Source organism: Leopardus geoffroyi, chromosome D1, assembly GCF_018350155.1.
Source record: "Leopardus geoffroyi isolate Oge1 chromosome D1, O.geoffroyi_Oge1_pat1.0, whole genome shotgun sequence".
NCBI classification, from domain to species: domain Eukaryota; kingdom Metazoa; phylum Chordata; class Mammalia; order Carnivora; family Felidae; genus Leopardus; species Leopardus geoffroyi.
The window spans coordinates 4,215,874-4,236,405 of NC_059329.1; the positions used below are offsets into that span (position 1 = coordinate 4,215,874).

Below are 20,532 nucleotides of genomic sequence, written 5' to 3' on the forward strand. Positions count from 1 at the left end.
TTTTTTGGCAGATTTTTGATTACTAACTCAATTTCCTTACAGGTTATGGGTCTGTTCAAATGTTCTATATCTTCCTGTTTCAGTTATGGTAGTGTATATGTTTCTAGGAATTTGTTCATTTCTTCCAGGTTACCCTTTTTATTGGCATATAATTGCTCATAATATTCTCATATTATTGTTGTTATTTCTGCTGTGTTGGTTGTGATCTCTCTACTCTTTCATTCTTGATTTTATTTATTTGGGCCCTTTCCTTTTTCTTTTTGATCCAACCAGCTAGGGGTTTATCGCTTTTATTAATTCTTTCAAGGGACCAGCTTCTGGTTTCATTGATCTCTTCCACTTTTTTTTTTCTTTTTTTTCTTTTTGGTTTCGATAGCATTAATTTGTGCTCTAATCTGTATTATTTCCTGTCTTCTGCTGGTTTTGGGTTTTATTTGCTGTTATTTTTCCAGGTTTTTAAGGTGTAATGTTAGGTTGTGTATCTGAGACCTTTCTTCCTTCTTTAGGAAGGTGTGGATTGCTATATACTTTCCTCTTATGACCATCTTTGCTGCATCTCAGAGGTTTTGGGCTGTGGTGTTATCATTTTCATTGGCTTCCCTGTACTTTTTAATATCCTCTTTAACTTGTTTAGCCCATTCATTCTTCAGTAGGATGTTCTTTAGTCTCCAAGTATTTGTTATCTTTGCAAATTTTTTCTTGTGGTTTATTTCGAGTTTCATAGCGTTGTGGTCTGAAAATATGCATGGTATTATATTGATCTTTTTGTACTTGTTGAGGTCTGATTTGTGTCCCAGTGTGTGGTATATTCTGGAGAACATTCCATGTGCACTGGAGAAGAATGTATATTCTGCTGCTTTAGGATGAAATGTTTTGAATATGTCTGTTAAGTCCATCTGGTCAAGCATGTCAGTCAAAGCCATTGTTTCCTTTTTGATTTTTTGATTAGATCATCTCTCCATTGCTGTAAGTGTGGTGTTGAAATCCCTTACTATGATGGTATTACTATCAATTAGTTTCTTTATATTTGTGATTAATTGATTTATATATTTGGGTGCTCTCACATTTGGTGCATAAATGTTTACAACTGTTAGGTCTTCTTGGTGTATTTTTCCCTTCATTATGATATAATGCCCTTCTGCCTCTCTTGATACACTCCTTATTTTAAAGTCTAGATGGTCTTATATAAGTATGGCTACTCTGGCTTTCTTTTCTTGAACATTAGCATGATAGATGGTTCTCCATCCCCTTACTTTCAGTCTGAAGATGTCTTTAGATCTAAAGTGGGTCTCTTGTAAACAGCATACAGATGGATCTTGTTTTCTTATCCATTCTGTTACCCTATGTCTTTTGATTGTAGCATTTAGTCCTTTGAAGTTTAGAGTGACTACTGAAAGATAGGAATTTATTGCCATTATGTTGCTTGTAGAGTTGGAGTTTCTGGTGGTGGTTTCTGGTTCTTTCTAGTATTTGTTGCTTTTGGTCTTTGTTTTTTTCATCTTTTTTCCCTCAGAGAGTCCTTAAAATTTCTTGCAGGGATGGTTTAGTGGTCATAATCTCCTTTAAGGTTTGTTTATCTGGGGAACTTTTTGTCTCTCCTGCTATTTAGAATGACAGCCTTGCCTGATAAAAAATTCTTGGCTGCATATTTTTCTGATTCAGCACATTGAACATATCCTGCCATACCTTTCTGGCCTGCCAAGTTTCTGTGGATAGGTCTGCTGCAAACCTGATCTGTCTTCCCTTGTAGGTTAAGGACTTTTTTTTTTTTTTTTTGCTGCTTTCATGATTCTTTCCTTGCCTGAGTATCTTGTGAATTCGACTGTGATATGCCTTATTGATGGTTGGTTTTTGTTGACTCTATTTGGAGTCCTCTGTGCTTCCTGGATTTTGATGTCTGTGTCTTTCCCCAGGTTAGGAAGGTTATCTGCTATGATTTGCTCACATAACACTTCTACCCCTTTTTCTCTCTCTTCATCATCTAGGACCCCTGTGATTCTGATGTTGTTCCTTCTTAAGGAGTCACTGATTTCTCTAATTCTTACCTCATGCTCTTTTGCCTTAGTCTCCCTCTTTTTTTTTTTCTGCTTCATTGTTCTCCATAAATTTGTCTTCTCTGTTACTGATTCTCTGTTCTGACTCATCCATTCTTGCTGCCATGGCATTCATTCTAGATTGCAGTTCACTTACACATTTTTTATTTCATCCTGACTAGCTTTTACTTCTTTTATCTCCACAGAGAGGGATTCTAATCTATTTTCAACTCCAGCTACTATTCTTATTATTGTGATTATAAATTCTGGTTCAGGCATCTTGCTTGTATCTGTGTTGGTTAAGTCCCTAGCTGTCATTTCTTCCTGCTCTTTATTTTGGGGTGAATTTCTTTGTTTCGTCATTTTGAAGGGTACAAAGGAATTAGGTAAAAAAATTAAAATTAACAAAATTAAAATTAAAAAATTAAAAACAAACACACAGAAAAAATCAAATAAATGATGCTAGATCCTAGGTGTTTTTTGGTCTGGGTGTTGAAAGGGGCTTGATAGATTAGACAAAAAAGGCAAAAGGAAAAAAAAGGGAAATTGTTTGAAAATTTGAAAAAATGAATACAGTAAAGTAGAATAAAATGAAATGATGGAAGTAAAATAGAATTTGAAAAATTTACACAAAAGTAATATGAAGTAGAAAAACTAAAAATATTTTTAATAAAAATTGAAAATAAACATAATTTTTTTCTTTTTCTGTATTCAAGAAAAAAGAAAAAGATGAAAAGACAAAGAAAAATAAATTGAATAGATGGACTGGCGAACAAACTGAAATACGACTGAAATACAACTGAAATTACTTCATTTTCCCCTCGAAGTCAAACTATGAAGTGCTTTATGGTTCATAAACTAAGCAGGCAGAGAGTCTTTTGTTCCTGAAGAGCGAGGTTCACCCAGTTGGATGGGGTTTAGTGCAGTGGCTCTGTTCTCCACTAGGTGGCATTGCTTAGCTTACTGGGGTGGATTGTTGTGGCGCTTGTAGGTGTGTGTGCACATGCACGGGAGTGGTGATAATGGCTTCACCCAGCTACCCCCGTCTCTAGTATCAGAATTCTGTGCTCTCCCCTTTCAGCAGTCACACACCTGTCCTTTGTCTTCAGCTTCCATCCACTCTCCACTTCCACACTGTCCTTTGTCTTCAACTTCCATCAACTCCCTGCCCCAGGCAGAGCCTCCCTCCTGACTTTTATCTCAGATGTGGCTCTTTTTCCCCACCCCTTATTTCTGAGGAACTGTGGCTTTGACACGTCCTGCCCATCTATGGGAGGGTCTCCCCAAGCAATGGCCAGGTGCTGGTCACACCCAGGAACGTTTGCGGGACCATGCTGCTGCTGAGGCCCAGAAACAGTGGCTGCATGCCAGACCGCCCCCCACCCCGAAAAAGTCTGCACGATCGTGTAGCAGCAGTGTTTCAGGAATTATGACAAATCACAACACATACCTCGCGCCAGGCTTCCCTGTTAACATCCTTGTTCCAGCCCTAGTGAATGTGGTTGTTCTCCCAGGTCCCCTGAGGCCTTTCCCTTTGGGGAGTCACATAGCCTCTATTAGGTGTCCTCCCAGCAGGGGAACCGCCTTTCCCTGTGTGGCCCGAAGACACCTGGACCCCACTCTGCTCCTGGGGATTAGCCCTTCCCACCAGAGCACTGCCAGGTATTGAGCTGTGGAGTTTCAGACTCTGCACTCCCCCTGTTTATAGTCTTAATGGTATTTAAACCCTCTCCTTTCTCCTTTCTCCCTTTTTAGTTTAGTCCCTGTGGCTGTTTCCACTTTTCCACTTTCTATAGCTGCTTTTGGGGGGGGTGCTTTTCCCATACTCTCCCCCATCCCCATCTCTGTCCTCTCTCTGCATGCAAAAACAGCTCCCAGCCCTCCATGGCTCCTCTCCCCCCTAGTTCACCTCTCCATGCTGCGTACCTGCTGATTTCTGTGGTTCAGGTTGTGCAGATTGTTGTGTTATCTTCAAATAAGTTTTCTAGGTGTGCAGGATGGTTTAGTGTTGATCTGGCTGTCTTTCATGGATGCAAGATGCCAAAAAAAAAACAAAACCAAAACACTTACATGCTGTTCTGCCATCTTGGCTCCTCCTGGTGCATTACTATTAAGTAAAATCTATAATTTATTCAGATTTCCTTAATTTTCTCCTACTGTCCTTTTCCCCCAAGATGCCATCAAGGATAGCATATTGCATTTAATAGTCATGTCTCCTTAGGCTTATTTATGATGATGGTTTTTGTATTTGAATTTTATTGTAGGTGTTAGTTTGCAGAATATTTTTAAGAATTTTTCAGAAAATAATTTCCCTAGTTTTATTCCTTTGATATTGCTATATAACTAAGCAGATTTTATGGAGGTTTGTAGAAATATAAATTATCATTGTGCATTTTCGTCTATAGTAATGAAAAAAAAAAAGAATTGAGAAAGAAATACCAAGATGTTAGGATGCAGGGGCCAGTTTGGTAGAAAGCATAAGAATTATGTTTTCATTTGGACTCTCATCCTTACAAGCTGCATTCTTTAGTAGGCCATTTACCCTTTTGTTTCTGTATCTGTGGAATAAGGTCTGTGAACCTGGAAATTCCCCAGCCCTTGCACTATGAGAAGATTTAAAAAATATTTTCCCAGTACAAGTTAATAATCTAATGTTTCATGTTGGATATGAGCCAACACTTAGTATGTACCTAAGCTGGTACAGTATCTCTGCATTATAGATGACAAGATGTTAGAGAAGTAATTTGTCCAGGATCATTGAGCAAGTAAGTGATGGGTCAGATTCCGGTCTATGACAACTTCCAAAGAGACAACACTGCTTTCAGCATCCATAGCCTATAGCACTCTGCATCCCAGCCACCATGCTTGTCCTAGGTTTGCTCTAATGACCAACACTCCCAGATGAGTTTGTTTCTCTTGACAGTTCTACTGGTCCTAGCCATGTAGACTCTATAAAACACTATATATGAGCCTGGGTTGCCACCCACCCAAAAACAGACGTGCTGAGGTCTCAAAGAAACCTCTGTCTCTAACCAACTGAAATGCCTGAAGTCTGAAGGGTATTCACAGTTCTACACGATTTGCTAATATTTTAATTAAACATATATTCTTATTGTTTTCAAAAGTCTTCAACATACAGGAATGTTGTCTTCTGGGAGCAAGAGAGAATATTGTGTTTCCTTCTCAAAACTGAAAGGTGTTATGTATGTGTGAATGCATATGAAAGTATTTACACAGTGCTGGCTAAAACCATTTGCCAGGAAAGGGTCGGGCTGTTTAAACTACTTGGCTCCGGCAGAAACCAAAATGATGTCCTACACTTGGTGGTTCTCAACTTTGGATGCACGTTAGAAACCCTAGAGGGAGTTAAAAGCCCCATGTCTCATTCCAGACTCATTAAATCAAAACCTCTGGAAGTGAGAACCAAAACAGCAATTCTAAATCTCCCCAGTTGGTTCTTATGTGTGGCCAAGAGTTCTACATTGTAACTCAAGAATTTAATTTTGTTACCTTACTTTCATTTGGGGGATAAACTTGTCCATGCTATCAATTCTTAAAAAGAAAAAAAAAAGATAATGGCTTATAAAAGTGGGTAATTATTAATGTTTAGTAATTAAACTCAACATTTTTTTTTTACTTACACATCTATCAAGTGCATTTTCTGAGATATAGAACTCTTTCGAGATATAAAATAAACTAAATTTTCCCTGAAGAAATTCAGTTATCAACAGTAATCATGGACATCATAATATATGCCATTTTATCATAGAGGAACTTTATTTGTTTTAAGTACTTTATTTGTTTTAAGTAGTATCTAAGTGGAAGATCGTATATTTTCAAATTTAATTTCAGTTTTTGTAAAGTAGTAATGTTAACATCTCAAATCTTGAAGGTGATATTTGTTGACCACATGTACATTTTTCTTAAGAAATAAGGTTTCTTTTTTTTTTTTTTCAATTTATTTATTTATTTATTTATTTATTTATTTTTTTATACTATATGAAATTTATTGTCCAAATTGGTTTCCATAAAACACCCAGTGCTCATCCCAAAAGGGCACAGGAGCACTGATGCATAGGGGCACTTGTACCCCAATGTTCATAGCAGCACTCTCAACAATAGCCAAATTATAGAAATAAGGTTTCTACCTTCCCTTAATTTTGTAAGATTTCGGGTTCCTTGAAGGAAGTGAAGAGTCTTTCTGTCCTTCCTGTCTTCCACAATGCCTAGCAAGTTCTTGAGATTGAATTGTTACCTAATAACCTTTAGAAGGAAAGGAAGGGAAAGGAGCTGAAGGGAAGGAATGGGCAAAGGGCAAAGGAGTTCTCACATTTTGCATTTTACATTTCTTTTGAGGGATTTTCTGTTCTTTCAAATTGTGCATCTTCCAGATTATTATTAAAAGGGCTCAACTTTCAGGCTATTTCTGTTGAAAGGAAAGTTATTCTGTTGGTTGACTTTGGTGCTTGGTCTTGAGAATAAGTTACAATTACATAGATTAAAATATTAAAAATATAAAAAAAATAATATAAATTTTTTAGTTTAGATGGATTAATTTATAAATTGATGAATACCCACTCCTTACTATTAGAATTCTTTGTAAATCCCTTTATGCCATTTCTACATATTTCAGCTTTTTTTAAATCACTTTTTTGAATCCACAATACTATAAAGATTCTTTTAGACTAGAAATTTGCTCCAGATTATCTCTTGTTAAGATTCGCATTTTGACAGATGATTTTCATCAGTTAACAGAATTGGTCAGTAGCAATATTTTTTAGTGGTAGTCTCAAAACAGAAACTTCTAAGGGCTTTGAAGTTTTAGCAATTAACATACTTTGTCATTAAAAAAATGAGCCATTGGGGCGCCTGGGTGGCACAGTCGGTTAAGCGTCCGACTTCAGCCAGGTCGCGATCTCGCGGTCCGTGAGTTCGAGCCCCGCGTCAGGCTCTGGGCTGATGGCTCAGAGCCTGGAGCCTGTTTCCGATTCTGTGTCTGCCTCTCTCTCTGCCCCTCCCCCGTTCATGCTCTGTCTCTCTCTGTCCCAAAAATAAATAAACGTTGAAAAAAAAAATTAAAAAATAAATAAATAAATAAATGAGCCACTAATGAGGAATGCCTTTGTGATATCAGAAGGAGATTTCAACCTGTGCAGTTAAACAATATAAACAATATAGATGTATTTAATAGAACGATTTGATAAATGTTATAGATGTGACTTGTAAAGTAAGTATTCCCTTAGCATCATGGGTTAGATAGCCAAAGACTGGATGTTTCTTGAGAAAAAGGTTTCTAGAGCACTGGGTGTGGTGTGGAAACCTGTTTGACAATAAATTTAATATTAAAAAAAAAAGAGAGAAAAAGGTTTCTAGTTCTTCTCTGCATATCAGAATGAAAAATCAAATGCTCTTAGGAGATGGTATCAATCACCTTCTTAAATTAAAAAAATTCTTAACTTTTAATTCTGCTATTAATCTTTAGTATAATGAGCAGTTCTGTATGTGTTTAAAGCATAGCACTTTGTTAATGATTTACCAGCATCCTTATTTCTGGCACAAAATGCCGTGTTTTTCAGCTGCTAAATTATATGCTGGTTATTCCTAAATACACACATATTTAACTCAAGTAGGTCAACTGCCTTAAATCAGTTTCTTCCTTTCAAAAATAATTCTAAAAGTATTTTTTTCTGAATTTACAAAGGTAAATTTCAGATTCCACCTAGAGGCCTTAGTAATAATACTCCTACAAGTTCAGTCATATTTAAGTCTTTTATTAGCAGCGAATGTATTTAAATACATGGTTATCAGTGCCCTGTGAGAAGGTGACAGTGAAGTTGAACCATAGTGCCCTCCCCTTCCCCTGCAGTATCTGATAACATTGCCAGTGGTACCCTTTGTAGGATTCCAGGCATGCCCTCCTAATCATCTTTTGTAAGGTCCTATCCTTCCCCACCAAAACACCATAAACAAGATTACCAACTCACTTTCTCCCCTAACTCTAAAGTACCAGTTATTTAAAATGTCACCATTTTATTTTATAAAAGTCACCATGTATCTTGTGTCTGAAATTATATGTTACCATACCAGTGATGAGAACCTTTTTTTTTTGGTCAAGTATTTTCTGTAAATTGAAATTTATCTATGAGTGGTACTTCTGTAATGTTTAGAGTAAACACAGACATTTTGCCAAAGTGGTATTTGTCCAGGCATATTACTTGAGACTATGACATTTTGACACCATCAGTTGGAGTCTGAGTCCCGTTGTAGAAGGAAAAATGCCATGTATCTACTGAGATGATTTCTCCCTGCTTTCCTGCACATGGAGAAATTAGGAGAAATTGTAAAAACCTACAGAGGTTATATGAGTTGATTGTATTCAGCCTAAGAATCTTGACCTTTTAAAATCAGAATTTAAAACATTAAGTGATATTTTCTTCTCAGGGAAATATTGGTTATTAATAAAATAAGACAAAAATGTGGAAATCAATTTCATTTATTTCCTTTTATTAGTGAAAAATTTTATGATGAAACTTATGCATGTTAATACTGGTAGAAGAATAAAGTACTTGTTTTCTTCCCTGTTTCTTAACAATGTGACTAATGGTTTTGGTCTCCTGGCTATTAAAACAGTTAATTAACTATTTTTAAAATAATTTTTAATGTTTGTTTATTTTTGAGAGAGAGAGACAGCACAAGTGGGGGAGGGGCAGAGAGAGACACACACACACAGAATCTGAAGCAGGCTTCATACTCTGAGCTGTCAGCACAGAACATGACCTAGGGCTCCAACTCATGAACCTGAGATAATGACCTGAGCTGAAGTCGGATGCTTAACCAACTGAGCCACCCAGGCGCCCCAATTAACTATTTTTAAAAGTTTAAAATCTTAATTACATGAATCTAAGAATGATACTTAAATGCAAACATGATTACACAGATAACTGGCTCTTTCTACAGAAGTCTTTCTTCTTTTTCCTACTATAGACCTATTTTAATTTGGAAATTCTGTCTTGCTCCAGCAGGACTATTTCAACACAAATTAGTATTTGATTTTCATAACTTGCTAGCTCCTAACTCCTCTTACTCATGGTTTCAGTCTGATTCGGACATTCGGGAATTAGTCCATCTATTTACTGAACTATAAAGGGGTCCTTGCCACATAAACACCACCATGGGCGCCATGAGGTATGGGAAGGGAACTTGCACGAGCGCCCCCTGTGGGCTAATTGCTCTTTTTCATTGTGCTCCTCGACTTGAGTTTATTTGTAAAATGAAGGGCTCAAGTAATGAATCTGTGCTGCTCTCCCAACCCGAAGATTCCTTCTTCACGAAACCAGTTTTGGCTGAGGTCTAACCCTATAAGCCTTCTATTTTTAGGCACCGTGGGAGAAATATTATCTTAAAATGCACTTGTTTATGTGCCTCAGCAGATGAGTAATCAGTGAAGTATTAGGAGAATAACTGCATCTTTTGATGAGTGGGGACTCTGATGTTTCCCAGAGCTTTGCAGTATTTCACACATTTCAGGTAGATAGAGGAGATTGGGTAACAGGTATCCTAACCTCAGGATAGATCCAAAAGTTACTGTGTTTTTCAATAAATCCCTAGGGCAAACACTATTTTTTTTTTTTCATAAATGTCCTCTAAAAAGTGAAGTCTAGTGTTAGGCATCAAGGCTTTGGTCTGATTAAAGCATTTATTATTTCGTGTGTGTGCTGGTCTACTAAGTACCTATAGGATGCCAGAAGCCTGTGTAGGGCAGATTCTGCACCATTTCTCAGATTCTGCACCATTTCTCAGATTCTGCACCATTGCTACTTTGGACGGGAAAATTCTCTGTTGTGGGGAGGCTGTCCTAGGCATCTCTAGCTCAACTGAATAGATGAAAAGAATAGAAGCAGCTCCCCATCCCAGTTGTGAAAATAAAAAAATGTCTCAAGACATTGTCAGATGTTCACTGAAGGGCACAAATGTCCCTAGTTAACACCACTGGTTTAGTGCAAAATGACCTTCTTTAGTGAGGACATCCTGGGCAGATGGATGCCAATGTTTCTGAGTGGTTAAATTATTTAAATGATGTTAAATCTTGCTGAAAGGAATCTAAATTCATCATTGAGAGTTGAATGTATCTGTTTTGTCTAACTGCTTGATGTTCCTGACATATTCTGAGTGAGGCAATCATTCCCTTCTTTACATAGGCAACACTTCTTGCTATCCTTCCCAATTTTGGGGAAATCTCAGTAAGTTGTCAAAAGAAATGCAGAAGATGGGCGCCTGAGTGGCTCAGTTGGTTAAGCATCTGACTTTGGCTCAGGTCATGATTTCATGAGTTCAAGCCCTGCATCAGGATTCAGTGCTGACAGTACAGAGCTTGCTTGGGATTCTTTTTCTCTTTCTCTCTCAAAATAAATAAATAAACTTAAAAAAAAAAAAGAAATGAAAAGAAAAGAGAGGCTGATGATTCAGTTTATAATTTCTCAATAGTATCTCCTTCTAAAATTAAATAATTCTCTGAGTTTTGTTTCATTGTATGATAGACACAATGACAGCAAGTTTGTGCTATTTGTGTGGTTATTGATATTTTTGTGCATGTTTGGTGATATTTTGTGCATGATGTTTTGTGCCTTCTAAGAGATAATCGTTTGTTTAAATGACCATTTCTCCATCCACCCTGCCCAAGGATATCAGGGTTTTTATTGCTAGCATTTTTTACGTTATAATAATTCTAATTCTGATAATTTCATTAAAAAAACCCTCAGGTCTTTTGACAGGAGGCAGCAGTGGAACTATACAAGCCTTCTGTGTAGTGTGTGGTGGGTATAGAGTCTTTTTCTCAAACAAAACACACAGAGTAAAGAGGCTGTGAGATGTATCTTGCCTCCTGCATAAACAGATCAATACAGTGATCACAGGTCCAAACTGACAATCTTAGCATCTGAGGTGTTTTTTAGGCAAGCCTTCATTACACAAAGTAATTTAATATAAATAGGCCTCATAAAAGCAAACCCAAAGAAATATAATAATATTGCAAAATGCTTTCTAACTTTAGAGAAGGTGCTTTATAATTATCTTGTTTAAAAGGACTATTGCCATTCAGCAGTTTTCTTTCTCTTTTTCTTTTTCTTCTTTTTCTTTCTTTCTTCTTTTTCTTTTTCTTCTTTTTCTTTCTTTCTTCTTTTTCTTCTTTCTTCTTTCTTCTTTCTTCTTCTTTCTTCTTCTTTACCTTTTTAAATCCAAATAGATCATCACTCATCAGAACCAGGCCTATGGGGCACCTGGGTAGGGTAGTTCAGTTAGTTACGCGTCTGACTCTTGATTTTGGTTCAGGTCAAGATCTCATGGTTGTGAGATGGAGCCCAATGTCAGACTCCATGCTGACAGCACAGAGCTTGCTTGGGATTCTCTCTTCATCTTCCTCTGCCCTTCCCCTACTTGTGTGAGCACCTCTCTCTGTCTCTCAAAAAAAAAAGAAAAGAAAAAGAAAAAAATAGGCTTACATTTTTCAGATAGGTTTCTTAAAAAAAAAAAAAAAAGTATGGGGCACCTGGGTGGCTCAGTCGGTTAAGTGTCTGACTTTGGCTCAGGTCATGGTCTTGCCATCTGTGAGTTTGAGCCCCGCATTGGGCTCTGTGTTGACAACTCATAGCCTGGAACCTGCTTCAGATTCTGTCTCCTTCTGTCTCTGCCCTTCCCCACTCATACTCTGTCTCTGTGTCTGTCTCTATCTCTCAGAAATGAACAAACGTTGACAGTTTTTTTAAAGTACTATCTATTTCTGCTTCCACTTAAAATGGAATAACAGACTGGATTTATACTTCTACCTTAAACAATTAAAAATCTGGAGGAAAAGGTACGATAGAACAGTTTTTATGACACTGGCCACTAGGCAATAGAAAACAGTGATCCCTGAGAGATAGGAAACAAATAAGATGAGACACAGGATTTGCCTGGTATGTTGCTTTGGGAACATCCAGACTGTGGTGCAAGGAGAAGCAAATCAGGAGGCATCGAACAAATTCCTGCAGTCAGAGAGGTGGAGCTCAATCTGGGGAGACCAAGGAAGCTGGAGGTCACAGACAGGGAACCAGTAAGGAGAGAGTTGCACAAAGACCACCAGCATTCTTCCAAGGAGCTCCCTATATGTTCTGCACAACATTGATTATTATTTCTATGTGAGAAGATTCCCTTGGCTCAACAGGGAAAAACACCTGGAAGGACTAGAGGAAAAAGTTCCTGGCCCTCACAAAGGACCTGGAAAAAATTGCCTGTTCCCATCGGGAAGACCTGAGAACCTCATAAATCATGGCCACTGGGTACAGTACTCTGGGTGTTCTTGCCTCAGTAGTGGAGAATAATTAGCCCTACATGAAATACTGTTCAAGACTTGCCTAACAAATCCTAAAAAGAAAGACTTGAAAAGACTGAATTGTTTCCAAGGAACTTGACTACATCCATAGACAGAACTCAAGAATATGTACAAGGATCTAAAAAATATCCCCACTCAACAAAGTCAAATTTGTGATACTGAACATCCAATCAAAAATTACTAGCTTGCAGCAAAGCTGAAAAATATTACCCATAATGATGAAAAAGACCGATCAAAACTGAAATAGACTAATAGATGTTAGTATTAGCAGACAAGAGTTTTAAAATAGTTATTTTAACTAAATTCCATATGTTCAAAAGTTAATTTGATGCCTGGAAAAGAAAAATCCCAAATTGAACTTCTAGAGAGGAAAATCACAATGTCTGAGATTAAACATGCAGTGGATGGGGTTAGCAAAAGATTAGACATTACAAAGGAAGAGATTAATAAATCTGAAGACGTTATAATAGAAGTTATCCAAAATAAACAGAAAAAGTAATTTAAATGATTAAATTATCTGTCTTCCATGGAAATACTTCAAGTATCCCAATATGCATATAATTGGAGTTACTGGGATAGAGGGGTGTATAGAAAACATATCTGAAGAAGAAATAGCTGAAGTTTTTCCTAATCTGAAGAAAACTACAAACTCACAGATTCAAGAAACTCAACAAATCCCAAACACAAGAAGCATGAAGAAAACATCAAGGAAAATCATAACTAAATTCTTCAGGGGGTGCCTGGGTGGCTTACTTGGTTATGCACCTGACTTTGGCTTAGGTCATGATCTCACAGTTCATGAGTTTGAGCCCTACATTGGGTGATCTTGAGCCCTGCTTCAGATGAGCTTGGGCTCTACACTCTCTGTCCCTCTCTCTCTCCCTCTCATTCTGCACATTGTGGGATTCTCTCTTTCTGCCCCTCACTCACTTGTGCAGTCTCTGTCTCTCTCTCAAAAAAAAAATAAATATGTTTATTAATTAAAAAATTATTTAGGGGCGCCTGGGTGGCGCAGTCGGTTAAGCGTCCGACTTCAGCCAGGTCACGATCTCGCGGTCCGTGAGTTCGAGCCCCGCGTTGGGCTCTGGGCTGATGGCTCGGAGCCTGGAGCCTGTTTCCGATTCTGTGTCTCCCTCTCTCTCTGCCCCTCCCCCGTTCATGCTCTGTCTCTCTCTGTCCCAAAAATAAATAAATGTTGAAAAAAAAATTTTTTTTTAAATAAAAAAAAATTAAAAAAAATTATTTAAATAAATTTTGCAAAACTAGAAAAAGACAGAAAGAGATCTAGTACATATGAAGGAGTTAATATAAGCAGACAGCATTGTTCTCATAGGAAACAATATACAGGAGGAGATGATGGAACATCATCACTAAAGCACTAAAAGGAAAGAAAAAGCTGTCAACCTAGAATTCCATACTCAACAAAAATATCTGGATAGGAAGACAAAATAAAAACCTTTCCAAACATACAAAAGCTAAAGAATTCATCATCAGTGGACCTACAGTTAAAAACATGTTTGAAGAAATCTTTTAGGCCGAAGGAAATTGATAGAAAATGTAAGTCCGGATCTACCCAAAGGAATGAAGAGCACCTTAAATGGCAACATCATGACCCTTCCCTTGAGCTTGCACTATCTATCTTGCCCCATCATGACTTGGAACATGGGAGTGCTCCTGACTCAGCTTCAGGTTTTCCAACAAGGAATATATGATGATGCATGAGGAGGAACACAATGATAAGACCTGTCCCTGACCAAACAGATCTTCCTGACAATCTGGGCCACTCACCTGGGAACTGTTACTGAGAGACTAATAAAAATCTATACTTTTTAGGATTTCTGTATTTTAGAGTATTACTTATACTGCACATTGACCTTTACCTTAATTAAAACAATTATTTTTAAAGCTGTAAAGTTGTGCCTTTTAAATTAAGATCTTTACTTGGAATTTTTTTTCAACATGAAGACGCAGTTGATCTGTAGCATCCTAATGGAAATGCCGTCTTTTTTCACTAATTTGAAATGCCAACTCTATTATATATCAATCACCTGTATATACATGGAAGTCTTCCTCGACTTCCTCTTCTGTTAGTCTGTTTATATATATACTGGTGTATGTTCACACTAATAGGGAAAATTTTTATTCTTTATAAATATAAAGTTATTTAGATATATAAAGTTATTCTTTATAAATATATATAAATATAAAAAAGAATAAAGAAAAATCTTTATTCTTTCACTAGTATTGGATTTCAAAATAAATGTCAGAATCACTTTTTAAAAATTAGATGAAGAGGTTATTAAGAGATGCAGCTACATCACAGTGATTTCAGCCTGTCTTACCAATAGTTGATGTATGCAGGAGTCTCCAGTTCTATGACAAAGGCTAGTCTCAGAATGACTTTTTGTCCTCACAACTATAGGGACAGAAGGAGACATGGTAGTGAAGGAGTGACACTTTACTTACATAGTAGCTCCTAGGGGTCAGATTGCTTCCCTCTCTTCCACATTCCCCTGGGACTAAGGATCCCATTCCCCACTTGGTCAACATTAGCTTCACCTATTTTGGTGTAGACCATGTACATGCAACTTCATTGCTGTAATCACACTGAAGTTTATATTGACTTCACATTGAGGACTCCTCCAAGGCATGGGACAGACTAACAGTTATCAGATTCACAGAGTGTAAAATATACAGCCCTTAATTTATTTTTCAGGGTTTTCAATAGATACTTCTTGACTGGTGCAAGGGTTAAATTCTCTATAACTCCATTTTGATACAATGTTGAAGAGTTTTGACAACTTATTCAACATTTATCACTTACCATTGAGGACCTACTTTGTTCTAGGTATAGTATTAAGTACTGAATATTCAGCAATAAGAAAAAAGATATGGATACTTCTCTCATAGGACAATCCAACATTTAAACAAAATAAACAGAAATGTACATATTTAATTTATAATTGTGCTTAATTTTATGAAGGAAAAAATAGGGTTGTATGTGAGAGTAAATGGAGGGCAAATAATAAATTTTTTATGTGTTAGAACATGTGTACAAATGAAAGGTGATCTGACCTGTAGTATAACCAGATTTCTGTAGCTAATTAAATACTATTTTTTCCTATAATTTATTTTTTATTCCACAGTATTCATGTTCACTGCCACTATAATGGTCCAGATATCAGGTTCACAAAGATGACCAAGACCAACTTTCTGTCTTTGAGGAGATCCTAGTTCGGTGGCTTACATAATTAGCAGTAGTACCTCTCCTTAAAAGAATTGCATACCAAAAGAAAAACATAAATATATCCTTTTCATTTTTCTTTCTTTTTCTTTTAGATGAGGATAGGCATTCACTCAGGTTCTGTGCTCGCTGGAGTTGTTGGGGTAAGAATGCCACGATATTGCCTGTTTGGAAATAATGTCACTCTGGCAAGCAAATTCGAATCAGGAAGTCACCCTCGGCGCATCAACGTCAGCCCTACCACTTACCAGTAAGTGTTCTCTGGCCTCCACCTCCTCCTGTCGTTGACATTGCCTTGAGCTGATATCCTGTCATTTGTGAGACCCTGTATTTTTTGTTTTTGATCCTTTCATTCTCTGAGGTAATATGAATAGATGCACCCAGTCTGAAAGATAGCAACTGCGACACAAACGTTTATTTGCATCATGAGTAAGCATGAAGAGCCTGACTTGGCTGAGAGAAAACACAGGTTTGTCATTTTCCATAGTCATTGTCCTTCTGACAAGAGAACAAATGTTAAGTGGCTGCATCACACAAGGAGTCTTCACATTTCCAAAATGTTCCTCAGTATTTATAAAAGCCAAAGGAATGAGATAGAAAAGACATTTTGTCTACATTTTTTCTTTGGAATAATTAAGATAAATAATAATTCTCTAAAGATAAATATATACTGGGCACAGAGTAAAACTGCAAACTCTATTTATTCTTAAAGGTCATATTTGTTAACTTGATACATACAGCTGACAGCTGAACGTATCTGTATTTTGTGCCTGGTAGATGTCCCCTCACCCACTAGATACTAAACTCCACAGGGACAGGGATGATCTCTGCTTCAGCTCATCATTATCTTCCCAGAACTTACAAAACATGTTTGGCATATAATCTCTGTATAAATATTTATTGAATTATTGAAAAATGCATTGATAGGGTGGGCTTCTCTGGAATAAGAAAACATGACTATCTCCTACATGTTATACTTTGGATTTACACTAGGCATCTGTGTGCAAACTAATTTAGTGCCATGATTTGGATAACTAAGAAATCGTATTGTAAAACTGTAGAGTGGAAATAGTGGCCATTGATTCTCCTTTATTTTATTATTTATTGTTTACTGAAGTATAATTAATATACTTCAGTTTCAAATGTGTAACATACTGCTTTGACAATTCTATACATTCCTCAGTGTTCACGTGATAAGTGTAGTCAACATAAGTCTTCATAAAATGTTTTTATAGTATTATTGACTATATTCCCTCTGCTGTAGTTTTCATCCCTGTGACTTATTTATTTCACATTGGAAGTTTAATCCTTCTTAATCCTCTTTATTTTACCCATTCCCCCACCCACCTTCCTTCTGGCAACCACCAGTTTGGTCTCTGTATTTAAACATCAGTTTGTTTGTCTCTTTTTTTTGTTTGTTTGCTTTTTAGATTCCACATACAAGTGAAATCCTACGGCATTTGTCCTTCCCTGTCTGACTTGTTTCATTTAGTGTCATACACTCTAGGTCCATTAATGTTATTGCAAATGGCAAAAGCACATTGTTTTTTAATGGCTGAATAATATTCCACTGTATATGTATACCACATACTTATCCATTCATCGCTTGATGGACACTTTAGGTTGCTTCCATATGTTAGCTGTTGTAAATAATGCTGCAGTAAACATAGGGGTGCATGTCTTTTTGAATTAGTCTTTTCTTTTTCTTTGGGTAAATACCCAGTAGTGGAATTACTGGATCATATGGTACTTCTGTTTTTAATATTTTTAGGAAACTCCACACTATCTTCGAGTGGCTGCACCGTTTTACATTCCCACCAGCAGTGCACAAGGGTTCCCTTTTCTCCACATCTTTTCCAACATGTGTTTTTTCTTGTCCTTTTGATACTAGCCATTCTGACTGGTGTGAAGTGATGTCTCATTATTTGTTTTGTTGTTGTTTGGGGGGGGTGTTGGTTTTTGTTGTTGTTGTTGTCTTTTTCCTGATGACTAGTGATGTTGAGCATCTTTGCATGTATCTGTTGGCCATCTGCATGTCTATTCAGATCCTCTGCCCATTTTTAATCAGATTGTTATTTGATGTTGAGTTGTATAAGTTCTTTATCTATTTTGGATATTAACCCTTTATCAGATAGATCATTTGCAAATATTTTCTTCTATTCAGTAAGTTGCCTTTGCCTTTTTATTTTGCTTTCATTTTGCCACTTCATTGTTTCCTTTGCTGTACAAAAGCTTTTTATTTTGGTGTAGTCCAAAGTTTATTTTCACTTTTGTTTTCCTTGCTTCAGGAGACATACTTAGAGAAACATTGCTAAGGCTGATGTCAAAGAGATTACTGCCTATGTTTTCTTGTAGGAGTTTCAGTTCTCATAAGTAGGCCTTTAATCCATTTTGAGATTACTTTTGTATTTGGTGTAAGAAATTGTCCAGTTTCATCCTTTTGCATGTAGCTACCAGATTCCTCAAAAACATTTTTTGACAATACTGTCTTTTCCCCATTATATATTCTTGCTCCTCTATTGTAGATTAATCAACCATATATGAGTAGGCTTATTTCTGGGCTCTTTATCCTGTTCCATTGATCTGTGTGTCTCTTTTGATGCCAGTACATCCTGTTTTTATTGCTATTGGTCTGCAATATACCTTGAAATCCGAGACGGTGATACCTCTAGTTTTGTTCTCTCTCAAGATGGCGTTGGCTATTCGAGAACTTTTGTGGTTCTTGAAAAATTTTATTTGTTCTAGTTCTGTGATAAATGCTGTTGGTATTTAGAAAGAGATTGCATTTAATCTATATATTGCTTTGGGTAATATGGACATTTTACCAATACTAATTCTTCAAATCCATGAGCATGCTATACTTTTACATTTGTTGTTTCATCTTCAATTTCTTTCATCAATGTTTTATAGTTTTCAGAGATTAGGTCTTTCACCTCCTTGATTAATTATTATATCCTTTTGGCGCAACTGTAAATTGGATTGTGTCCTTAAATTTTCTTTCTGCTACTTTTACATTTCGGTATAGAAATGCAACACATACTTTATATTGATTTTGTATCCTGCAACTTGACTGAATTCATTTATCACTTGTAATAGTTTTTTGGTGGTTCCTTTAGGGTTTTCTATATATAGCAACATGTCATCTATAAAGAGTGACAGTTTTACTGCTTCCTTAGCAATTTGGATGCTTTTCATTTCTTTTTGTTGTCTTATTACGATGGCTGACTTCCAGAACTCCAGTGTATGAAAGTGGGAGGAGTGGAACCCTTATTTTGTTCCTGATGTTAGAGGAAAGTCTCCCAGTTTTTCACCATTGAATATGATGTTAGCTATGGATTTGCTGTGTACAGTCTTTATTATGTTGAGATACTTCACTGAGTTTTTATCAGAAAAGGATGTTGAAAATATCAAATGTTGTATCTGTATATCTTTACATATGGTTTTTACCCTTTCTCTTGTTAATGTGATTTGTCACGCTGATTGACTTGCACATACTGAAACACCCTTACATCCCTAGAATAAAACCCACTTGATCATGGTCACTGATCATTTTAATATATTGTTGAATTAGGCTTGCCAATCTTTTGAGGATTTTTACAGCTACGTTCATCATATATGTTGGCCTGTAGTTAGTTGTTTGTTTGTTTTGCATTTCTGCTATTGTTAGGTTTTTGGTCTGGTTTTGGTATCACAGTAATACTGGCCTTGTATGATGGATTAGGAAGTTGGTTGATTACTGAGTCAATTTCATTACTAGTAATTACTCAGTTCACATTTTCTATTTCTTCCTGATACAGTTTTGGAAGATTATATGTTTCTGTAATTTATCCATTTGAGTAAATTGTCCACTATGTTGGCATATCATTTTTCATAATATGCTCTTATAATCCTTTGTATTTCTCTGGTGTCAGTTGCTATTTCTTCTCCTTCATTTATGATTTTATTTGAAACCTCTCTCATTTTTTCTTGATGAATTTGGCTAAAGTGTTATCAATTTTATTTTTTTAGAAAATTGACTCTTGGTTTCATTGATCTTTTCAATTATTCTTTTAGTCTCTATTTTGTTATTTTCTGCTCTGGTGTTTATTATTTATTTTCTTCTTCTAACCTTGGGTTTGTTTGTCCTTTCTTTTCTTCTTAGTTTCTTTAGGTGTAAGGTTAGGTTCTTTATTTGAAAATTTTCTTATTTCTTGAAGTAGGCCTGGTTACTATAAAATTCCCTCTTACTGCTTTTGCTGTATGCCAAGGTGTTGGACTGTTGTGTTTTCATTTTCATTTGTCTCCAGGTGTTTGTTGATTTCTTCTTTGATTTCTTGGTTGACCCATTCATTGTTGAGTAGCATTTTGTTTCTCCTCCACCACATATTGGTGTGCTTCTTCCAGATTTTTTTTCTTATAATTGATTTCTAGTATCATATTTTTGTGGTTGGAAAACATACTTGATATGAGCTCAATATTTTTATATTTACTGAGACTTACTTTATGTCCTATCATCTGTTGTATCCTGGAGAGTCCATGTGCACCTAAAAAGAATTTGTATTCTGCTCTTGGGGGATGGAATGTTCTGTATATTTGTCAGCTTCATCTGATATAATGTGTGTTTCAAAGCCACTCTTGTTGATACTATATCTGGATGATCTATCCATTGATGTAAGTGGGGTGTTAAAGCCCTCTACTACTATTGTATTACTGTCAGTTTCTGCTTATATCTGTTAATATTTGCTTTATGTATTTTGGTGTTTCTATGTTGTGTGCATAGATATTTACAATTGTTACATCTGCTTGATGTATTGTTCTATTTATCATTATATAGTGCGCTTCATTGTCTCTTGCTACACTGTTTGTTTTAAAGCCTATTTTGATATAAGAATTGCTACACTGGCCTTTTG

At 36.4% G+C, this 20,532-nt stretch overlaps 1 protein-coding gene across 3 annotated transcripts in view; it reads left to right on the top strand.

Annotated features, from left to right (window-relative positions):
* The window catches only part of LOC123600589 (guanylate cyclase soluble subunit alpha-2-like), a 104,908-nt gene that overhangs the window by 51,537 nt on the left and 32,839 nt on the right, over positions 1-20,532 (top strand). For all 3 annotated transcript variants that reach the window (XR_006713665.1, XM_045482646.1, XM_045482645.1), the window contains exon 2: positions 15,739-15,893. Coding sequence is in view for 2 of the 3 variants with exons in the window: in XM_045482646.1 (XP_045338602.1) it covers positions 15,739-15,893 (155 nt within the window). In the remaining variant the exon portion in view is untranslated. The remainder of the gene's footprint in view (positions 1-15,738; positions 15,894-20,532) is intronic.